General features: G+C 42.7%; 1 protein-coding gene across 1 annotated transcript in view; it reads right to left on the bottom strand.

Moving 5' to 3' along the window:
* Window positions 1-6,126: 6,126 nt before the first annotated feature.
* The window catches only part of LOC111161422 (ubiquitin like modifier activating enzyme 2), a 41,312-nt gene continuing 29,562 nt past the window's right edge, over window positions 6,127-17,876 (bottom strand). The window contains exons 13-17 of the mRNA XM_022525049.1: window positions 17,366-17,521; window positions 15,872-15,968; window positions 10,478-10,583; window positions 8,920-9,056; window positions 6,127-6,981 (exon numbers count right to left, since the gene is read on the bottom strand). Of these exons, the coding sequence (XP_022380757.1) occupies window positions 6,800-6,981; window positions 8,920-9,056; window positions 10,478-10,583; window positions 15,872-15,968; window positions 17,366-17,521 (678 nt within the window). The 3' untranslated portion in view covers window positions 6,127-6,799. The remainder of the gene's footprint in view (window positions 6,982-8,919; window positions 9,057-10,477; window positions 10,584-15,871; window positions 15,969-17,365; window positions 17,522-17,876) is intronic.

The raw sequence follows: 17,876 nt of genomic DNA, 5'->3' as shown, positions 1-17,876 counted from the left end.
GGTGTCTCACCAGGAAACTCCTTCCCAGCGCCTCTCAGATCTTGCAGAATTCCAACCCACCACCCAGCCAAGCTCAGGGTGTGGGGGGCAGGCAGAGGTGGATGCAAGCGTTTGGGGGGAGCAAATACCCAGAGGAGCCATCCCCTGAGAAATGATCTCCACTCCGAGAGAAGAAAAGCAAATGAAGATCAACAATGAAATATCACATTTCACTGACCACATTATCTAACATTTTAAAATGGAAATATTGGCAAGACCGTGGTGAAACTGGCACATGTTTTGCTGGTTCGAGTGTAAGTGGGTACGTCCTGTCAGGAAGAGCAGTTTGGGGGTATTAACAGCATCAGAAACAGACAAAAACACTCAGACTACACAGCAGTGCTTCTGTTCCAGAGAAGTAATCCAAACTGCAGATAATGATGCAAGTATGAACGTGTTTATCATATTATTTCTGTAATCTCTACAGTCCTAGGATGTCTCGCCTCTTGAAGAGGACCTCTCTGCCCTTCAAGGTAGTTCTTAAATAACTGTTTCATCCCCACCTGCCAAATTAGAACCTTGAACAAGATTTGAAGGGTCTGTTGGAGTCAGCGAAGTAACATTATATAGGGTCAGCTAAAACACATTGCTTACCCTAGTGGTAATTAACTAGTTACTCACAAAGACCTACCAACAGAAACAACCCAAAAGATTTGCTTTCTCACTCCCCAGCCTCTGCTGACGCCTTCTCCCTCTTCCACTGGTGGAGGGAAGTTCTCTGTGTTCACCTTTCTCTCTGGCTCTTTTCTTCCTCCATCCAGTGGGGTCCAGATAGGTGTTTAACAACCAGTGCTCGTTGGGGGAGAACTGTACCAAGCAGGAGTCCTGATTTATAGCATTTAGCAATCCCACCATGGTGGATTTCACACCACCAACATGGATTACTGCAGAGAGTTGGGAAGAGACAGGTACGACCCCCTCTCGGAAGCCAGTGTGAGCTGGCTTTAGCTACTGTGGGTTATGCTGTTGAAGTTTCACAACGGAATTGTGGGGACTCTAGTGCTATCATCCTTTCAATCACAATCTTCCCATTGCCTGGGGAGAGGGACACACTGAGGAGGCTGGAACGGGACACGGTCAGTCTAGTCTCACACCAAGTCCTAAATCATAGTCTTTTCCTTCTAATTCTCTAGAGGCCAATCCTACCCAGACTGCCTACATTAATGGTAATTCAAAGATTCCCCCTCCTCTCTCTCCTTTGCTCTGGCTTTCATCAGACCCCCTTACCTGTCTGTAGTTTCTGTATTGTCTGGACCCCAATTACTGATACGAGTCAGGGGTTTTCCTAGTCCTGGGACATGCTCATGCCAATCAAGAGTGGCTGTTTAACTTGCATTCCTAGGGAAGAGGGATGGCAATCAGCAAATGCCATGTCGGGGAGTTTCTGGGACCCACTCTTCTTTCTCTCCTTCAAACTGCAGCAATCTTTACCCCTATAAAATAGTACTTCCTGGGGCGCCTGGGTGGCTCAGTGGATTGGGCCTCTGCCTTCGGTCGGGTTGTAGTTTCGGGGTCCTGGATCGAGCCCTGTGTCGGGCACTCTGCTCAGCGGGGAGCCTGCTTCTCCCTCTCTCTCTGCCTGCCTCTCTGTCTGGTTGTGATCTCTCCCTCTGTCAAATAAATAAATAAAATCTTAAAAAAAAAAAAAAAAGTACTTCCTGGGGAGAGCAGCGGGAAGTCTTTCACCTGAAGCCCACTGGTACATCTCCCAGTCCAGCTCCTAAGGGCCAGTCTCCCCACACCCAGCACCAGACCCAAGGTGTGTTCTCTCTGATGCTCCTCTACTGGCAGGACATCTGGGAGCTGTGCCCAAAGGGATTTTTCCATCTTCTCTTTGAGGCCCAACTCTTTCAACCAGATTGAGTCTACCAATCTCCCCTGGTCCTGGTATCCCCCTTTGGCCTCTTCAGGGGCACAGAAGGGTCAAAGCTTCGACAGCTAAAGCCATGGACAGGCTTGGTTCCCCAATCTAAGAATTAGGGTTAAGATCAGATAATTACAGCTTGCTTCTTTCATAAGGATGGACACCTTGGAAGGACCTTCACTTTCTTCCCCTGAAACCTTATCCTGCATCCAGGAAAGGGAATTTATACACAACCTTTGTATGTGGCAAACACCCCAGCAGTTCCATGGGGTGGGAAGTTTGGAAATGCTGATTTCTACAATTTTACCATGTTTTTGAGCAGGAGGTTGGTGTTCATGACTTTTAGTGCTGCCGGAAGCTGACACTGTGACCAAATGGGAAGCTGGGCGACACACAGGATACCCATCCCACCACCTCTTGCTGCCATAGGTAAGAAGTTTCTGTGAACACCAGCCCTTAGGGTCTTATTGCTTTCAAAGGTTTCTTCCCAGGCTGACAAGGTTGGCATGGTTAAGAAGTGTAGTAGCATGGTGCAGAGTAGGGATGCAACACACGTCTACAGAACAAGCAAATGACAGTGTGCACAATGCCTACGTTTTTTCGAGATTGACCTGAGAATCAATGTGAATTGTAGGTGGATTTTCAAAAAACATTTAACTATTCATTTGAGAAATGGCACAAGCAGGGGGAGAGGCACAGGGCGAGGAAGCAGCAGACTCCCCACTGAGCTGGGAGCCCAATGTGGGACCCTATCCCAGGACCTGGAGATCATGACCTGAGCTGAATGCAGACACTCAACATTCTGAGCCACCAAAGGGCCAGGTGCCCAGGTGGATTTCTTTTTAAGATTGATCAATTGATTGATTGATGAGAAAGCACAAGCAGGCAGAAGCAGAGGGAAAAGCAGGCTGCCCACTGAGCAAGGAGCCCAATGCTGGACTCAATCCGAGGATACTGGGATCATGACCTGAGGCAAAGGCACGCACTTAACCGACTAAGCTACCTAGGTATCCCGCCTGGGTGAATTTGTAAAGTAAAAGCCTGAGGAACTTCTTGGAGCATCTGAACATTCTAGTAAAAAATTTCTCAGTCTTTCCTTATATAAGTCATCCCTTGTGAAGATTTAAAATTTTTAAAGCTGAAATCAGTTAGCAAAACCCTCAAAATGTTATTTTACCAGGAAAACATATTTTCGGGATATAGTCAAACTCCAGAGCATCACCATAGTCCTCTAGTTCAATTCAGATGATCTTTTTATTGAGAACAGTTCAAAAATTTCTCAAATAAACTTTTGGCTGGAATTTATTTTAAATTAGATGCGGGGGGGGGGAGTTCCCTGTGTGCAGAATGCAAATAATGTATTCCCAGTATGAAAGGGTCTATAAAAATACTTCTCTAAATATATCCTCCTGCAAATGGTCAAATGGAGATTCCAGGAGGCCTTCCCCCCTCCCCAAGTCACAGTGACTAGAAACATCTGTCATTTTTTCTTCCCTGACTTCTTTGGGTTTTCTTTTACTTACTTTGTAAGTTTCTATTTTCTGTGCATTACAAAAGGCTAGTAGGAAGCTTAAATTTGCCCATGTCCCTTGGCCACAGAGCAAGTCCACTTAGACATGTGTGCCACCCATGGGCAATTTCCAGGAAGAGGAACATCTATTATGAAACAAATGTTTTCTGGAACTTCTAAGTGAACCATTAATCTACTGGGAGCAACTTGGCTCTCTTCATGAAAGAGAATTCTTCCTAAGTCACAGCCTAGCAACAAGGATGAACAAAGCCGACTTCATCCATGTTAGACCCAGGAATCACTGCGACACTTTTTCATGCCAACTTATATTTTTAATAATCTTTATTGCCTTTCTGATTTAAATCATAGGATATATTCATTACAAAACTTGAAAGTCACATAGGCACAGAAGAAAAATACAAGACTATATATATGTATATATATATATCTCCACTTTTATTATGAAAGTTTTCAGAGAAAAGTTGGATAGTACAATGAACCAACATATATGGGCTCCACCTAGATTCAATTAATGTTAATTTCATCTTTTTTCTTCCTGTATTGTGTATTTTGCTGTCATTTAAAAATTGTTATGAAGCTTCATCCCTAATATTCGAAGAGTAAAGACACTGGCCTACCTAAGTACAAGGACATTATCATACCTAAGAAAATACTTCCATTATCACTTTATCCCATTTCCCAGTTTCCAATTACCTCAAGAACTGCCCGTCGTGTTTTATTTACACTTGAGTTTGAGAACGTACCACATTCTGAACTTGTCTGTTTCCTCCTAATGTTGCTTAGCTTGTTCCTTTACACACCGCCCCCCCTTCCTGTCAGCTGGAGATTGGGTCTAGCTGCTGCATTTGGTTGTGGTGAACATGTTTTTTCCTTGGTGCTGTTCTAGTATTCATCTCATCTCATTTGGAAACACACGTCAGGCTGTCGCTGATGCCAGGTTTGAGTGCGTGATTACAGTGGTGACAGATCAGTCCATTATCAAAGGTTGATTTTTTTTTTTTCCTTCTGCGAGTTATCTGTACAGAAACATTTGAGCACTGTCAAGATTCTGTTCCTCAACAGCCTTTTTCTGAAGGTTCTGGCATCCACTGATGCCTGCCTGATTGATGACTTAAGTGGTCAGGCTCTATATTAAAACACTGAATCCTCTCGTACATGCCAAGTATGCAGACTCGTCTTTGGGACAACAGATAGGTAAACTTGAGTCAGCAGACTGTGCCCATTAAGGCTGGAAGACCGGTTTGTCAGACTGTATTTCAGGGTAGAGCTGCTGGGCAAAGGCCCCTGATGAGCTCTGCATGTGGCTCCCCAACTGAGAAGACAACTCACACTGGAAAACCGCAAATACCAGCCCACATTTAAAAAGTGTGTCCATGCTCCAGGAGCGTGCAGGCCGCTTGGATCTGCTTAGTCTACTTGGGCAAGACCCATGTATCAGACCTGCATAGCTGATAAACCCAGATTTTATAAAAACAGGTAGAAAATGGACAGAACCTGCTGGAAAAGGTAGTAATAGAGTTTTTGCAGAGATAAAAACCACTGGTCTGCCAAAACAGAAATCTATCTCTGCAGATCAAATTGGCACTTACTGCCATGTACATACAAATGGAAAAAAATAAACATACAAAATGCTGGAAACGACTGATAATTGAGTCTCAAAGGGCAAGGTGAGGTTTTAGGAATGGAATTTCAAAACTGAACATGATCACCAGTGACAAACCAATTAACTGAAAACATTTCTGAGGTGGAATTCCAGAATAATTCATTATTGTCCATTACATGGTTTTGTAATTTTGAGATCTTTTTTCTGGAAGAAAATGGGAACATCTAAAAATCTAAAGGCAAAGTGAACCTCATAGGCTCGTATAGTTGTAGGTGGGGATTTAGCTCGTTCAGTGCTGTATTGGAGGCTGGAAGTCAGTCCATCCTGCAGACATCAGGCAGGCACGCCCCTGAGGGCAGAGTGTTGTTCAGCATGATTTTTTTGAAGGCTTTGCTTACATGCTGAATTTACAAATGATACAAAACAAGGAGTAAAAGTTAATAAGCTAGGTGTCAGAGTAAGAATGAAACAGAATGGAGCAAAATTTAATGAGTTGACAATTTGGAATTTAATTGACTATAGCCAAAACCACCAAAGGCTGAGGGTATCGAATGGGGGTTAAACAGCTTCAGGGGTTTCTGTTATCTGAAAACCCAAGGCACATCTGTGTGAGGAGAGTACCCTAAGGGCCAAGGCCCGCTGAGGTCCAAGGCAGAGACATGGGTGCTGATCCATCCAGTGGACTGTTCTGGCCACTTCTGTAGGTTGGAGTTGGGCCCTAAATGGTACACTCGAGAAGGGACTCTGACGAATCGGGGGTGGGGATGGGGAGGGGCAACCCAGAGAAGACTGCAGAATGAAGACTCCCCCCTGCTCCGGAATCTCCAATCCAAGGTTCTAAGTTCCTGGGGCTGGGCAAAGATCACTTACTGCTCTCAACAGAAGGCCAGTTGTTTACCACCAAACTTAAAAAGTAACAATGCCATTAAAAGTTTTATTTTAGAAAGTACTTATCTGTGGCAAACAGTGGAGATCATTTAACCTTCACATCCACTATGAGTTAACTCTTTAGAAGGAAAGAGTTTAGCATGCCTGCAGTAATATATAAACCCGATAAGGCCGCAGAAACGTGAACTTTGCAGGCATGTGTAACAAGTATGCAGATGCCATTTATTTGGTCCATAAGTACAGTATAGTCGTATTTGAGTTCTACAAAACATCAAATATAAATAACCTGAAACTGTAACAATACACAAAAATTGGCTTCTTACAGACATACCAGGCAGTACAAGCTGAAAACTTGAGTAAATTAACATTGTTTTACATTAATATACATAGTGCCAGTTAACATTTAAAAACACATTTCAATGCATAGCACTTGATACTTCTTTGAATCTGTTTCAGTCAGTTAAGAGTATGAAAATGGTTAGATCTAGGCTAAAAATAATTCTTCTTCTAACCAAAAATAAAGGCGTAATATTTATAACCAGGTATCAACTTTACTAAACCACAATATTTTAAAACTGTTAAATGATACCTAAGGGTATTTACATTAAAAAGGCAACATGCATTGTGTTGTTTCATCTGATGACTGGTTATGCACACACTTTGTTCAAAGGGCTTTAAAACTATATTCCTACTTTCAATACAGCATACCGCAATGTTTCTAATTGTTCTAGAAAAATGAATGCTTTCAAAGGGAGAAGAATCATCTTCAAGTCACTGGTGTCAATTTTTCCCTTTGGAACAAAGGACATAACAAATAACCTGGTTCTGCCCAGATGACCTGCAGTAAGAGGGTTCTGTTTAGAGGCATTTCTGTTCAATCTAATGCTATAACATCATCGAGCTCTTCTGTCTGTTCTGTGCGGGACCTCTTTGCACTGATATTCTCCTTTTCATCTAATTTCCTCTTGCGACTTCTCTCTTCTTCACTGATGTCAGCATTATTTGAAGGACCTTCTTCATCTGAATCAACTATGAGCACATCATCTTGCTCTTGTGCTTATTTCAGAAAAAAGGGGAAAAAATGGTTAAAAGTGTGGGAGTTACTAGTGATTCACTAATATTTTATGAAAGTGAAGAGCTGGCATCTCTAATATATACCAAACTTAAGAATGGTAGGCTACCCTCATGGAACCTTCACTTTATACATTACACATTTCTGTAGTTTTGTGGGTTTTTAAAAAGATTTTATTTATTTATTTGACACAGAGAGAGATCACAAGTAGGCAGAGAGGCAGGGAGAGAGAGAGGGGGAAGCAGGCTCCCTGCTGAGCAGGGAGCCCGATGTGGGGGCTCAATCCCAGGTCCCTGGGATCATGACCTGAGCTGAAGGCAGAGGCTTAACCCACTGAGCCACCCAGGCGCCCCCACATTACTGTAGTTTTAATGTTTTCTGTAACAAGCACCAATCTGTTTTCTAATTTAAACAAAAAATTGTAACAAGCATTATAGAACTCAAATTCTTATAGCTCTTTGTTTCTATTTCTCCAACAGAAAAGGGGAGGGTGCATATCCTAATACTGGTAGTGATGGTAATAATAATAAAACAACGACAACAACAACATATATATAGCACTTACAATGTGCCAGGAACTGTTCTGAGCATTTTGCATATAACAACTCATTTAATCATCACAACAACCCTATAAAGAAGATAACATTATTATCCGTTTTCCAGAAAAGGAAACTGACCTACAGAGACTGACTTGCCCAAGGTCACACAATAGCAGAGGATAAGGCCGGGATTCAAATCCACGCAGTGGGCTCTACCATACATGCTCATAACCTTACACCACAGCTGGTTTCATGTACCACCCCCAACGCACCCACCATGCCCACGCCAAAGCAAAGGCAGAGTACCTACCTATCTTACTCGTTGCTAAAGCCTCCCAAACCGACCCACAGTAAGGGATCAAACAATGCACATTTTGAATTATGACTTTTTTAAAACTACCATAGTCCCTTTCTCTTTTCTATTTTTGGAGAGGGGGAAAGGTCATGAACCCATGGCTCATAAGTGGACCACACTCTAGCTAGTCTCAAAGTCCATCTTTAAAATTCTCTGAGAATATAAGAACCAAGAACAATCATATTCCAAAGAATACCAAAGACACATGGCTAAAGAAATGGAAATATAGTAGTAAAAAAGTTGGTAACTTTTAGTTTCCTAAGTAAAGAATGAAGGAAGGGGGGCTGTTGTGGGACATGAGTAGGTAGGAAACATCCCAATCTGAGCACACAGTAAAGCATCAAGCACTAGCACAGAAAACCCAGGGAAACAGAGCCTCTGATGCACTTTACCAAAGTTATAATGGTTCCGAGAAAACTGTGAAATGCTAAAATCCTGTACTTTTTTTTTTTTTTAAGATTTATTTATTTGACAGAGAAAGATCACAAGCAGGCAGAGAGGCAGGCAGAGAGAGAGGGGGAAGCAGGCTCCCTGCCGAGCAGAGAGCCTGAGGTGGGGCTCGATCCCAGGACCCTGAGACCATGACCTGAACCGAAGGCAGAGGCTTAACCCACTGAGCCACCCAGGCGCCCGAAAAATCCTATACTTACAGCATCTGTTCACTCCAAATAGGTGCATTGATTTGTTTCCCCTAAATACATACAACAGGCACCCCAAATCCAAAACTACTGCTACAAAGAATGAAGGGTCCTCATGCACTAGCAAATTCACTGATATTTTCCAGCTGTAAAAACCCACTAACAAAAAAGAACAGTTCCTATTTTCCATAGAATTTCCCATTCTTAAATGTCTTCAGGGTTCCTATATTCAGAGCTCCATTAAAACAATGCCAAATCATACACACCTGCAAGAGTCCTATGGATTTCTGTTTTATGGTCAAACTCATCAAATAACCACAGTTCACTTCTACGCAGCAGCCCGCTCGGTGGGTATTAACAGGGCGCTGGCTGACTGGGGCCACGACTCACCAGCGGACGTGGAAGGCTGCGCTCCATCGTCGCTGCCATTGGTCATGCTCTTGGCGGAATCTTCGGCTTGTTTGGGCCCCACTTTTTCTGGGGCGTCACCAACAACTTCAAATTCAACATCCTTCCCTAGGTCCTCACTGTAAAAGAACATCACACTGTGAAACTGGACCACGCGACTATTTACAATAGCAAAGGCACAGCAGAGACACTGCTCCTCAAAGCTCTCAGTGCACGTACTATGTACACAGCAAATAGAGCCCGATTTTCAAAGAGCTGATAACATGAAAAATAGGACTGCACTTAACAAATTTTTGTGATAATTCAAACGGTCAATACCACTGCCCCTTCAAATCAAGGAAAAGGTCTTTAAAAAATATTACAGAAAAAAAAAAATTACACAACTTTTACTGCTAGAGCAGAAAATAGACTTCAAAACTCTGTGACCCAATCTAGCTCTTAGGCATTATTCCTTCAGCTACCATGTTTAAAGATTCTACACACACTGCTCTTGACCAGAGCCATCTGGTGTTTTAGGAATAGGGAGGTTCCATGGACTCTGGGTCCCCCCATCTTTACCGGCAACACCCTGCTTTTGTAATGAGGTCCCAAAAACATGTATGAAAGTTTAATGCATGAAAGTCAAGCCAAAGACTTACATGTTATAAGGGGGTTTCTGTTCCCAGAGCTCTAAAAAATATGATAAAAAAAACCCTAATTATGCCTCCTCTTTAGACACCATCTGATATATTCCCATTTTATTGTACATGTCCTTCCATTGTCTTCTCTTGTATAACTGAACACAAGCACACCACCGGCATCCAGTGGCGTCTGAAGCCAGAGATGACTCCCTAGCAATACCTATCTTTGACTCAACTGTCTAACTCTGGGAAACTCATACTTACTACTAAGTCACATTCAGTCTTTCCTGTCATTCTGTGCTTTTTATAAACCAACCAAGTACTACAATGTGATATTCTCCAAACAACTACATAAGCTTCAAGTTCACAGAGAGATGGCAATATTGGCAAAACAACTGGATGCTGATGGCAACTCCCTTCACATTTGTTTGCTGGAATGGTACCCGGAAAGTCCCAAGTCAGGGTGTAGCTGAGGTGTATCAGTAGGAGCAGTGCACCAAAATGCACCTGACTCAACAGCTAATCATACCCAGGTGGAGGGCCATCTGTCCTCTGTTAAATACGTGCAAATACTCCGTAACGCAAGCACAAGAATGCTTTTTTATATAAAAATGGGCAGGACATTAAATCAAATAAAAAGAAAAAAATACATGATTCAAAAATCTCTATAGGATAATTTTTAAATGTCTTGGTATTGTTATACATCACTAATGAAATATTTGTCTACTGGGAGAAAGATTTCTTCCTTTCTTCTAATGAATCTGTAGGTGAAGCCTCAGGGAACTTAGAAGCCAACTCAAGTAAATACACTTCATGGCTTCAAATGAACAGTAGGGCTTAAGGTAAGAAAATATTTTTTCTCCAGTTTAAGTTTTTATATTCAAATAATATCTTAGACTTAAAATATTAATAGTTCCTACCTATGAAGGATGTTGATCAATAAAGTGTAGTCCTGAAGGAAGTCGTCTGCTTGAAGCCGGCTCCCATTTCTAATTCCAAATTCTGACAGCTTTTTGTGATTATTAGCTAAGAAATTGGAAAGGAATTTAGATACTTCAGTTATATATTCCACGGAGCAGTCATAGTAGTTTAAAAAAGATTAAACCCCTACTATAAGCTGAATCAGGTCACTCCCTCAAAGTCATATGTTGGAGCCCTAACCCCAGCATACGTCACTGTATTTGGAGACAGTGCTTTTTAAAAGAGGTGATTAAGTTATAATGAGGCTGATAGGGTAGGCCCTAAATCAACCTAACCAGAATTCTTGTAAGAACCCCCTCAAGAGAAAGCGAGCCTGTGGACATTTTGAATGACTCACAGCTGCCAGAATTATGAGAAAACAAATGTTTTTCTTTAAAATTTTATTTATTTGACAAAGAGGGAGATCACAAGTAGACAGAGAGGCAGGCAGAAAAAGGGGAAGCAGGTCCCTCAATGAGCAGAGAGCCCGATGTGGGGCTCAATCCCAGGACCCTGAGACCCTGACCTGAGCTGAAAGCAAAGGCTTAACCCACTGAGCCACCCAGGCGCCCCAAGAAAATACATTTCTGTTATTTAAGTCACCCTGTGTACTCTGGAATGGTGGCTCTACCAAACTAATCCACTAAAATATTAGGCACTTAGAAATTCAACTCTGAATGAAGAATATTCAACTACTAAAACTGGTTAAAAAGAACCAAACTGTGAGAAGTTCTGGCAACATTCTCCCATTCACACCAAATTAATCTGGAATCCCGGAGGAGCTGAAGAACAAATTGGAGTTGTTCAAAATATGTTTTACTTGCAAAGAAGTTATCCAGGCCAATTTCAACAAACTACTTTTCAGCAAATTCTATAATTCAGAGAAAACTTTGTTGATTTGAAAGGATTTTCCATTTTTCAACATTTCTCAATGGCGAGCCTCTGGGACCTCCCAGAAATAATCCCTCCAATCTAGCTTTAGCTTCCACGTGTCACTTCTGCTTCATGCAGCACAGCGGCTAACACCCACTGGCACTCAATAAGCCTTTGCCACATGGATTGTAAATACTCTGACGAAGAACAATTCCTCCAACCAAACTTCTGATGTCACCACCTCCTCCTCCCTATTTTTGAGTCTTTCTGTCTTAATTATCCTTTCTCTCCTGCACATTCAAATGCTCTTCTCTTGACCTGTAAAAGCACTCCTCACTTGGCTCCCAGTTTCACCCCGTCTTCATGACAGACTGTGCTTTATTATTTGCTCCACGAGGGGCACAGAATGCATAAAACCTGTTTACCTATGTAGTGCCTGGCACAGACTAAGTAAATTCCATTTTACTTACTTACGTACGTATTTATTTATTTATTTATATGACAAGAGGTCACAAGTAGGCAGAGAGGCAGGCAGAGAGAGGGTGGGAAGCAGGCTCCCCAATGAGCAAGGAGCCCGATGCGGGGCTCGATCCCAGGACCCTGAGACCAGGACCCAAGCCAACGGCAGAGACTTAACCCACTGAGCCACCCAGGCGCCCCAGTAGATTCCATTTTAAATTCTAGTTATTGGGCGCCTGGGTGGCTCAGTTGGTTTGGCGACTGTCTTTGGCCTGGGTCATGATCCTGGAGTTCCGGGATCGAGTCCCACATCAGGCTCCCTGCTCGGCAGGGAGTCTGCTTCTCCCTCTGACCTTTCTCCTCTCATGCTCTCTCTCTCAAATAAATGAATAAAATCTAAAATAAATAAATAAATTCTAATTATCATTAAATTTATGTGACTTTTCTAGATAATCTAATTACCTCTTTTTCTTTGTTGGGTTTTTGTGATTTCTTTTGTTGTTTATAAGGAAAATGGTTAGAAAGGATCCTCCCAGGGTGCCCGGATGGTTCAGTTAGTTAAGCAACTGCCTTCAGCTCCCGTGACGATCCTGGAGTCCTGGGACTGAGTCCCAGTAGGGCTCTCTGCTCAGCAGTGAGTCTTCCTTCTCCTGCAGACCTCTCTCCTCTCATGCTCTCTCTCAAATATATAAATAAAATCTTGAAAAAAAAAAAAAAAAAAAAAAGGATCCTCCCTTCTTGACCCTGAAACCCAGAAACTACAGTTTCTAATTCTCTTACAGATTTCTTCCTTTCTTTCTTAAGTAAACTCTATGCCCTATGTGGGGCTCAAACTCACAACCCAGAAATTGAGAGCTGCATGCTCTACTGACTGAGCCACCGGGATGCCCCTACAGATTTCTTATTTTAACTTCTTAATCTACCTGGAATACCTTTAGAGAATGATAGTTCTTACCCAGACTTCCATCCTTAAGCCCTTTCACACACTGTCTACTCACTACAAACTCCTCAGACCCAACATGTTTGAAAGAGGAATAGTTACCATGCATTCATTCTATCCTGGTCAATTAGCATCATCTCTAATTCATACTCCTGGGGACAGTCCTGTATCACCGCAACAATGCTATTTTTCCTCACCTGGCCCGTGAGCTCTGACTCCCAACCTCAACTACGTCATCTGCTAATGCCTCAGTAAACATCCCTCACTATTTTCATTTTCTTCTTCCTAAAGAGCTCCCTGCTTCCTCTTTCACATGCTTAACTCCCCCTCTGCAGACTATGCCAGAAGGTAATATATTACTTCCCTGGTTATAAGCCCTGGTGAGAGCAGGGCTCTGGAGGAAGAGGATGACAAACACACGCCGCATGTATGCCACAGAAATCCCTCTTGTGCCAGCACTGGCAACCCCGCGGAATACCACTTTCCAGTGAAACAAGTAACTGGCCGTGCCAAAAGCCTCTTATGTTTATAAAGGCTGCTGATTCTGCCTACGGACAGATACTGCCTTCTCTGCCCAGAGGACCTTTCCACCTTTAAGAACCGGACCAGAAGTCCTCTCTCCTGTAACCCTTCTCTCTTCACAAGGCTGTAACTCCTACTTTACACAAACTGTTCCTATCGTTATTTCTCAGGTTGTAGTAAATCTACTTGCTGATCACCTCTCCTTTCCTTCCAGGCCGTCAAGTACTGCAAAACAGGGACCGCTGCCTTATTCACTCTTGAATTATAAATACCTAAGACTAGACCTATAATACAGAACCCTGAACAAATGCTCACACCCTCAGCAGCACATGTATTTTGCAGAAAAGGCCCAGAGATTTAAGCCACAGAGATTCTTTTTTTTTAACAATTTTTTTTAAAGATTTTATTTATTTATTTGACAGACAGAGATCACAAGTAGGCAGAGAAGCAGGCAGAGAGAGAGAGGAGGAAGCAGGCTCCCCGCTGAGCAGAGAGCCCGATGTGGGGCTCGATCCCAGGACCCCGGGATCATGACCTGAGCTGAAGGCAGAGGCTCTAACCCACTGAGCCACCCAGGCGCCCCTAAGCCACAGAGATTCTTGACCAGTTTCCATTTTTAAAGTCCTAGCATTTGAAAGAGCTGGCCAGAACCACAGAACGAAGGAGAGAATGTATAGTCATGGATAAACTTTGTGTGTTATGAAGATAGCTGGCTAAAATGGGGCTTAAATACTCAACTAGTTTCTTTAAATAGACTACTACCTATCCAAAACATAGCCTCGAATTTCTCATGACTTAGTAGCGCAAACATTTTCTTGACAAAAAACAAGTCAAGAATCCCGACACTAGGTTTTAATGTAAAGGCTTGACATTTGGGGCGCCTAAGTGGCTCAGATGGTTGGACGTCTGCCTTCGGCTCAGGTCATGATCCCGGGGTTCGGGGACAAGCCCCACATTGGGCTCCCTGCTCGGCAGAAAGCCTGCTTCACCCTCTCCCTCTGCTGCTCCCCCTGCTTGTGCTCTCTTACTCTCTTCTGTCAAATGAATAAATAAAATCTTTAAAAAAAAAAAAAAAAGCTTGACTTTTTTTTTTTTTTTTAAAGATTTTATTTATTCATTTGACAGAGATCACAAGTAGGCAGAGAGGCAGGCAGAGAGAGAGGAGGAATAAGGCTCCCTGCTGAGCAGAGAGCCCAATGTGGGGCTCGATCCCAGGACCCTGGGATCATAACCTGAGCCGAAGGCAGAGGCTTTAACCCACTGAGCCACCGAGCTGCCCCAGAGCTTGACATTTGATTAACCCCATCAGGATCTGGCAAAGTGTCCTAAATAAGTAAAATGGCCAATGAAAAAAATGTGTGAATAAATACATCAAGTATTTGGTGAAAAGAGTGCCTCCAGATTTTAAAAGTAATGGTACACTAACAAAATTAGGGATGTGGCAAAATCAAATAAAACGGAAGCCCAAAGAGATGAGCTGCCAAAGTGACCAAAGAGGTATGGGAACATCTAAGTCTAACCAGACTGACTAGTGCAGTCTGAAGGGAACATAACGATAACCAATTCTAAGAAAGCTTAAAAAGAATCATATGCGGGGCGCCTGGGTGGCTCAGTCGTTAAGTGTCTGCCTTCAGTTCAGGTCATGATCCCAAGATCCTGGATTCAAGCCCCACATCAGGCTCCCTGCTAGGCAGGAAGACTGCTTCTCCCTCTCCCACTCCCTGTTTGTGTTCCCTTTCTCGCCGTGTCTGTCAAATAAATAAATAAAATCTTAAAAAAAAAAAAAAAAAGAATCAAATGCATTGTACTTTGTACAACAAATACATTAACAAAAAGGATGACATGCTTGAACTTCTTAAAAAAGATTCATTTATTTTAGAGAGAGAGAGAGAGAGTACAAGTGGGAGGGGCAGAGGCAAAGGGAGAGAAAATCCCAGCGGACTCTGTGCTGAGCACACAGGCTGACGCGGAGCTCAAACCCACAAACCCGCGATCATGACCCGAGCCCAGACCAATGGTTGGATGGTTAACCAACTGTACCACCCAAGCGCCCTGATTTGCTTGAACTTTTGAAAAGGAAAGCCTAGAAAGCCAAAAGTGGGTGCTGATTTTTTCAGCACTACTTTCTGCTCTACAGCAGGCTATCAAGGCTTCTTTCTCTACTCTTGGATGAAACACTTCATAGCCTTAAATTACCCTTCCTACCCTAACAGTCAGGGCAATCTTCTCATTACTACTTTAACTCCCAGGATCCATGATACAGGCAAGGTGGTTCCTTGTTAGTGGAGAAGAGCATCAGGGTCACTGTAAACCTAACTATTCACTGGGTTCTCAAGAAACAGCCCCTGAGATACCCTGACAACATGGGAGCCCCAAACCTGGAACTGTGGTGATCCCAGCAAGGCAGTGCCACCTGGGGAGCACACTTTCATGACCAAATATTGCCCCTTCAGCTGTGATATTGAATAACATGTACGGTAAATGGACAAACTAATGTTCTGTCTTCATGGATACAGTTTCCACCCAAACCAGGGGAGTGAATAAACACGATGCATGATACCTTCTGTCTCTCCTTCTTCTGAAGATATTAGGATTGTTCCTTTCCCATCTTCAATTTGGACATCTGGTGCTACCATAGCAAATTTTTCTTTCACTATCTATAAGAAAAAAAGATTCAAAATATTAATATATATAGCTGAAGACCATAAAAAAAAAAAAAAAACCCACACATTTTTCCATAAAGGCTCTTACTTTTCCTTCCATTGGAAAGGGGCAAAGCCGTTCTTTAAGAAATGTCAGGGTATGCAGGAAAGCACTGGAAATTCACCAAATTACTCCATACCCATGTTGCCCACCATCCACCCCCACGTATAACCACTGATAAAGTTCAGATAAAACTTCCTCCAAACGGGAGACTGACAACTCTTGATTGGCTCTTAGTACTTTGTCCTTCCCTACAGATTAGACTGAGCTAGACACTTGGCATATTTCGTCTTAGTCTCTACGCCAATCCTGTATTTGCAGATGTTTTGTAGGTGGAAAACTTCTCATAAAACTGATTCTCGGATAGTTTTTCTCTTCCCAAGTTCCACTCTTTAAATTCCAAGATGGATCAAGAGTGATAGTAATCTGTCAAATACTATCTGCTCTTAAAAATAACAGAGGAATTCTTTAAAAGTCTCATTATCCCACAAATAGTGGGCTTGCCTTTAAGCTCAAGAATGACTATGTACCAACTATAATTATTTCCTAAGAAAGCAGTGGGGGCAATCACCCTCTGCTGGCCAGTATACCAAATCCTGCTGCTTCTCCATCGAAGCATAAGTTCAAATCAATCTGCCCTATGCAATCAGTTCTGGGAGAAAAGCTTTTTCTCCCTCTTAAGCAGTCTGGGCCACAAGAATCTATCTCCCCCATGTCATATAAATATGAAACATGACGATGGGGATTAACAGAGAGCAATCTGAAGTGATGCCAAAAGTGAGAAGTGGAACCCATGTGGGCCATTTACAGAGAAACTAATCTAAACTAATTTAGAAGGAACCTAAGGACCAGATCACATCCTAAACTTCCATTTCCTTCACTCCAGAGATCTATTACTGGTGAATCCAGATCCACAAATGCAGCATGTCATAAGAGGCCAACTTAACACACTAGAATCAGGACCATCACCAGACCGTTTAAGGATACTGCCTGTCAGGAAACACAGAAATTGCACACTATCTGGGGACAAAGTGTCTCTCGCTCGCCAACACACTGTATCATGTCTGTACCACCCGTGGTGCACATTCCATCCAAATTCATCTATTCCTTTCTGGGATGTGAGGCACACACTCTGGAACCACAGACTGAAAAACCAGTAGGAACCCAGACAGTAAAGCAACCTAGAATATCAGAGCAACGCACTTTAGTAGTCAGAATCTTTCAGAATCATTACGTGGCTTTTAGTTTGTTAACACACTAACACTATCAAGCAGAAGGGAACCTAGGTTTCCTGTTTTTAGGAAAGGAAAACAGACAAACCTTGTGGAAGAGAACCAGCCCCTGCACTTACCTTATCCTGTAATGTGAGAACAGTCACTTTGTGGACGTTTAGCCGAACAGTCACCTCTGGCTTGCTGGCACATACGTAACAATTAGGGTTAGGACGATCCAGTGCACAAGGCACAAGAAGCTTCTTTCTTGGGTTTGGTTGTTTATTCAAAAAAATCTTTGGAGGAGAAAAAATACATCCAGAATCCACAAATCTGAGTTACGATTTTATATACCATACAACCTAACGTCTACCATCTTCTTTACTGTACAGCTAATAAAAAAATAACTTAAATATTCCCTTTTAGATTGGAAAAAACAGAAGAAAAATCATGGCCTTTAAAAAAAAAAGATTTTATTTATTTGACAGAGAGAGATATCACAAGTAGGCAGAGAGGCAGGCAGGAGTGGGGAGGGGGGGGAAGCAGGCTCCCTGCTGAGCAGAGCGCCTGATGCAGGGACTCAATCCCAGGACCCTGAGACCATGACCTGAGCCGAAGGCAGAGGCTTTAACCCACTGAGCCACCCAGGTG

The sequence above is a fragment of the Enhydra lutris genome, unplaced genomic scaffold, assembly GCF_002288905.1.
Source record: "Enhydra lutris kenyoni isolate GAN:26980312 unplaced genomic scaffold, ASM228890v2 scaffoldscaffold85, whole genome shotgun sequence".
Classification (NCBI taxonomy): Eukaryota; Metazoa; Chordata; class Mammalia; order Carnivora; family Mustelidae; genus Enhydra; species Enhydra lutris.
Note: the sequence above shows the minus strand (reverse complement) of the source record. Positions and strands in the feature narration are given on the sequence as shown.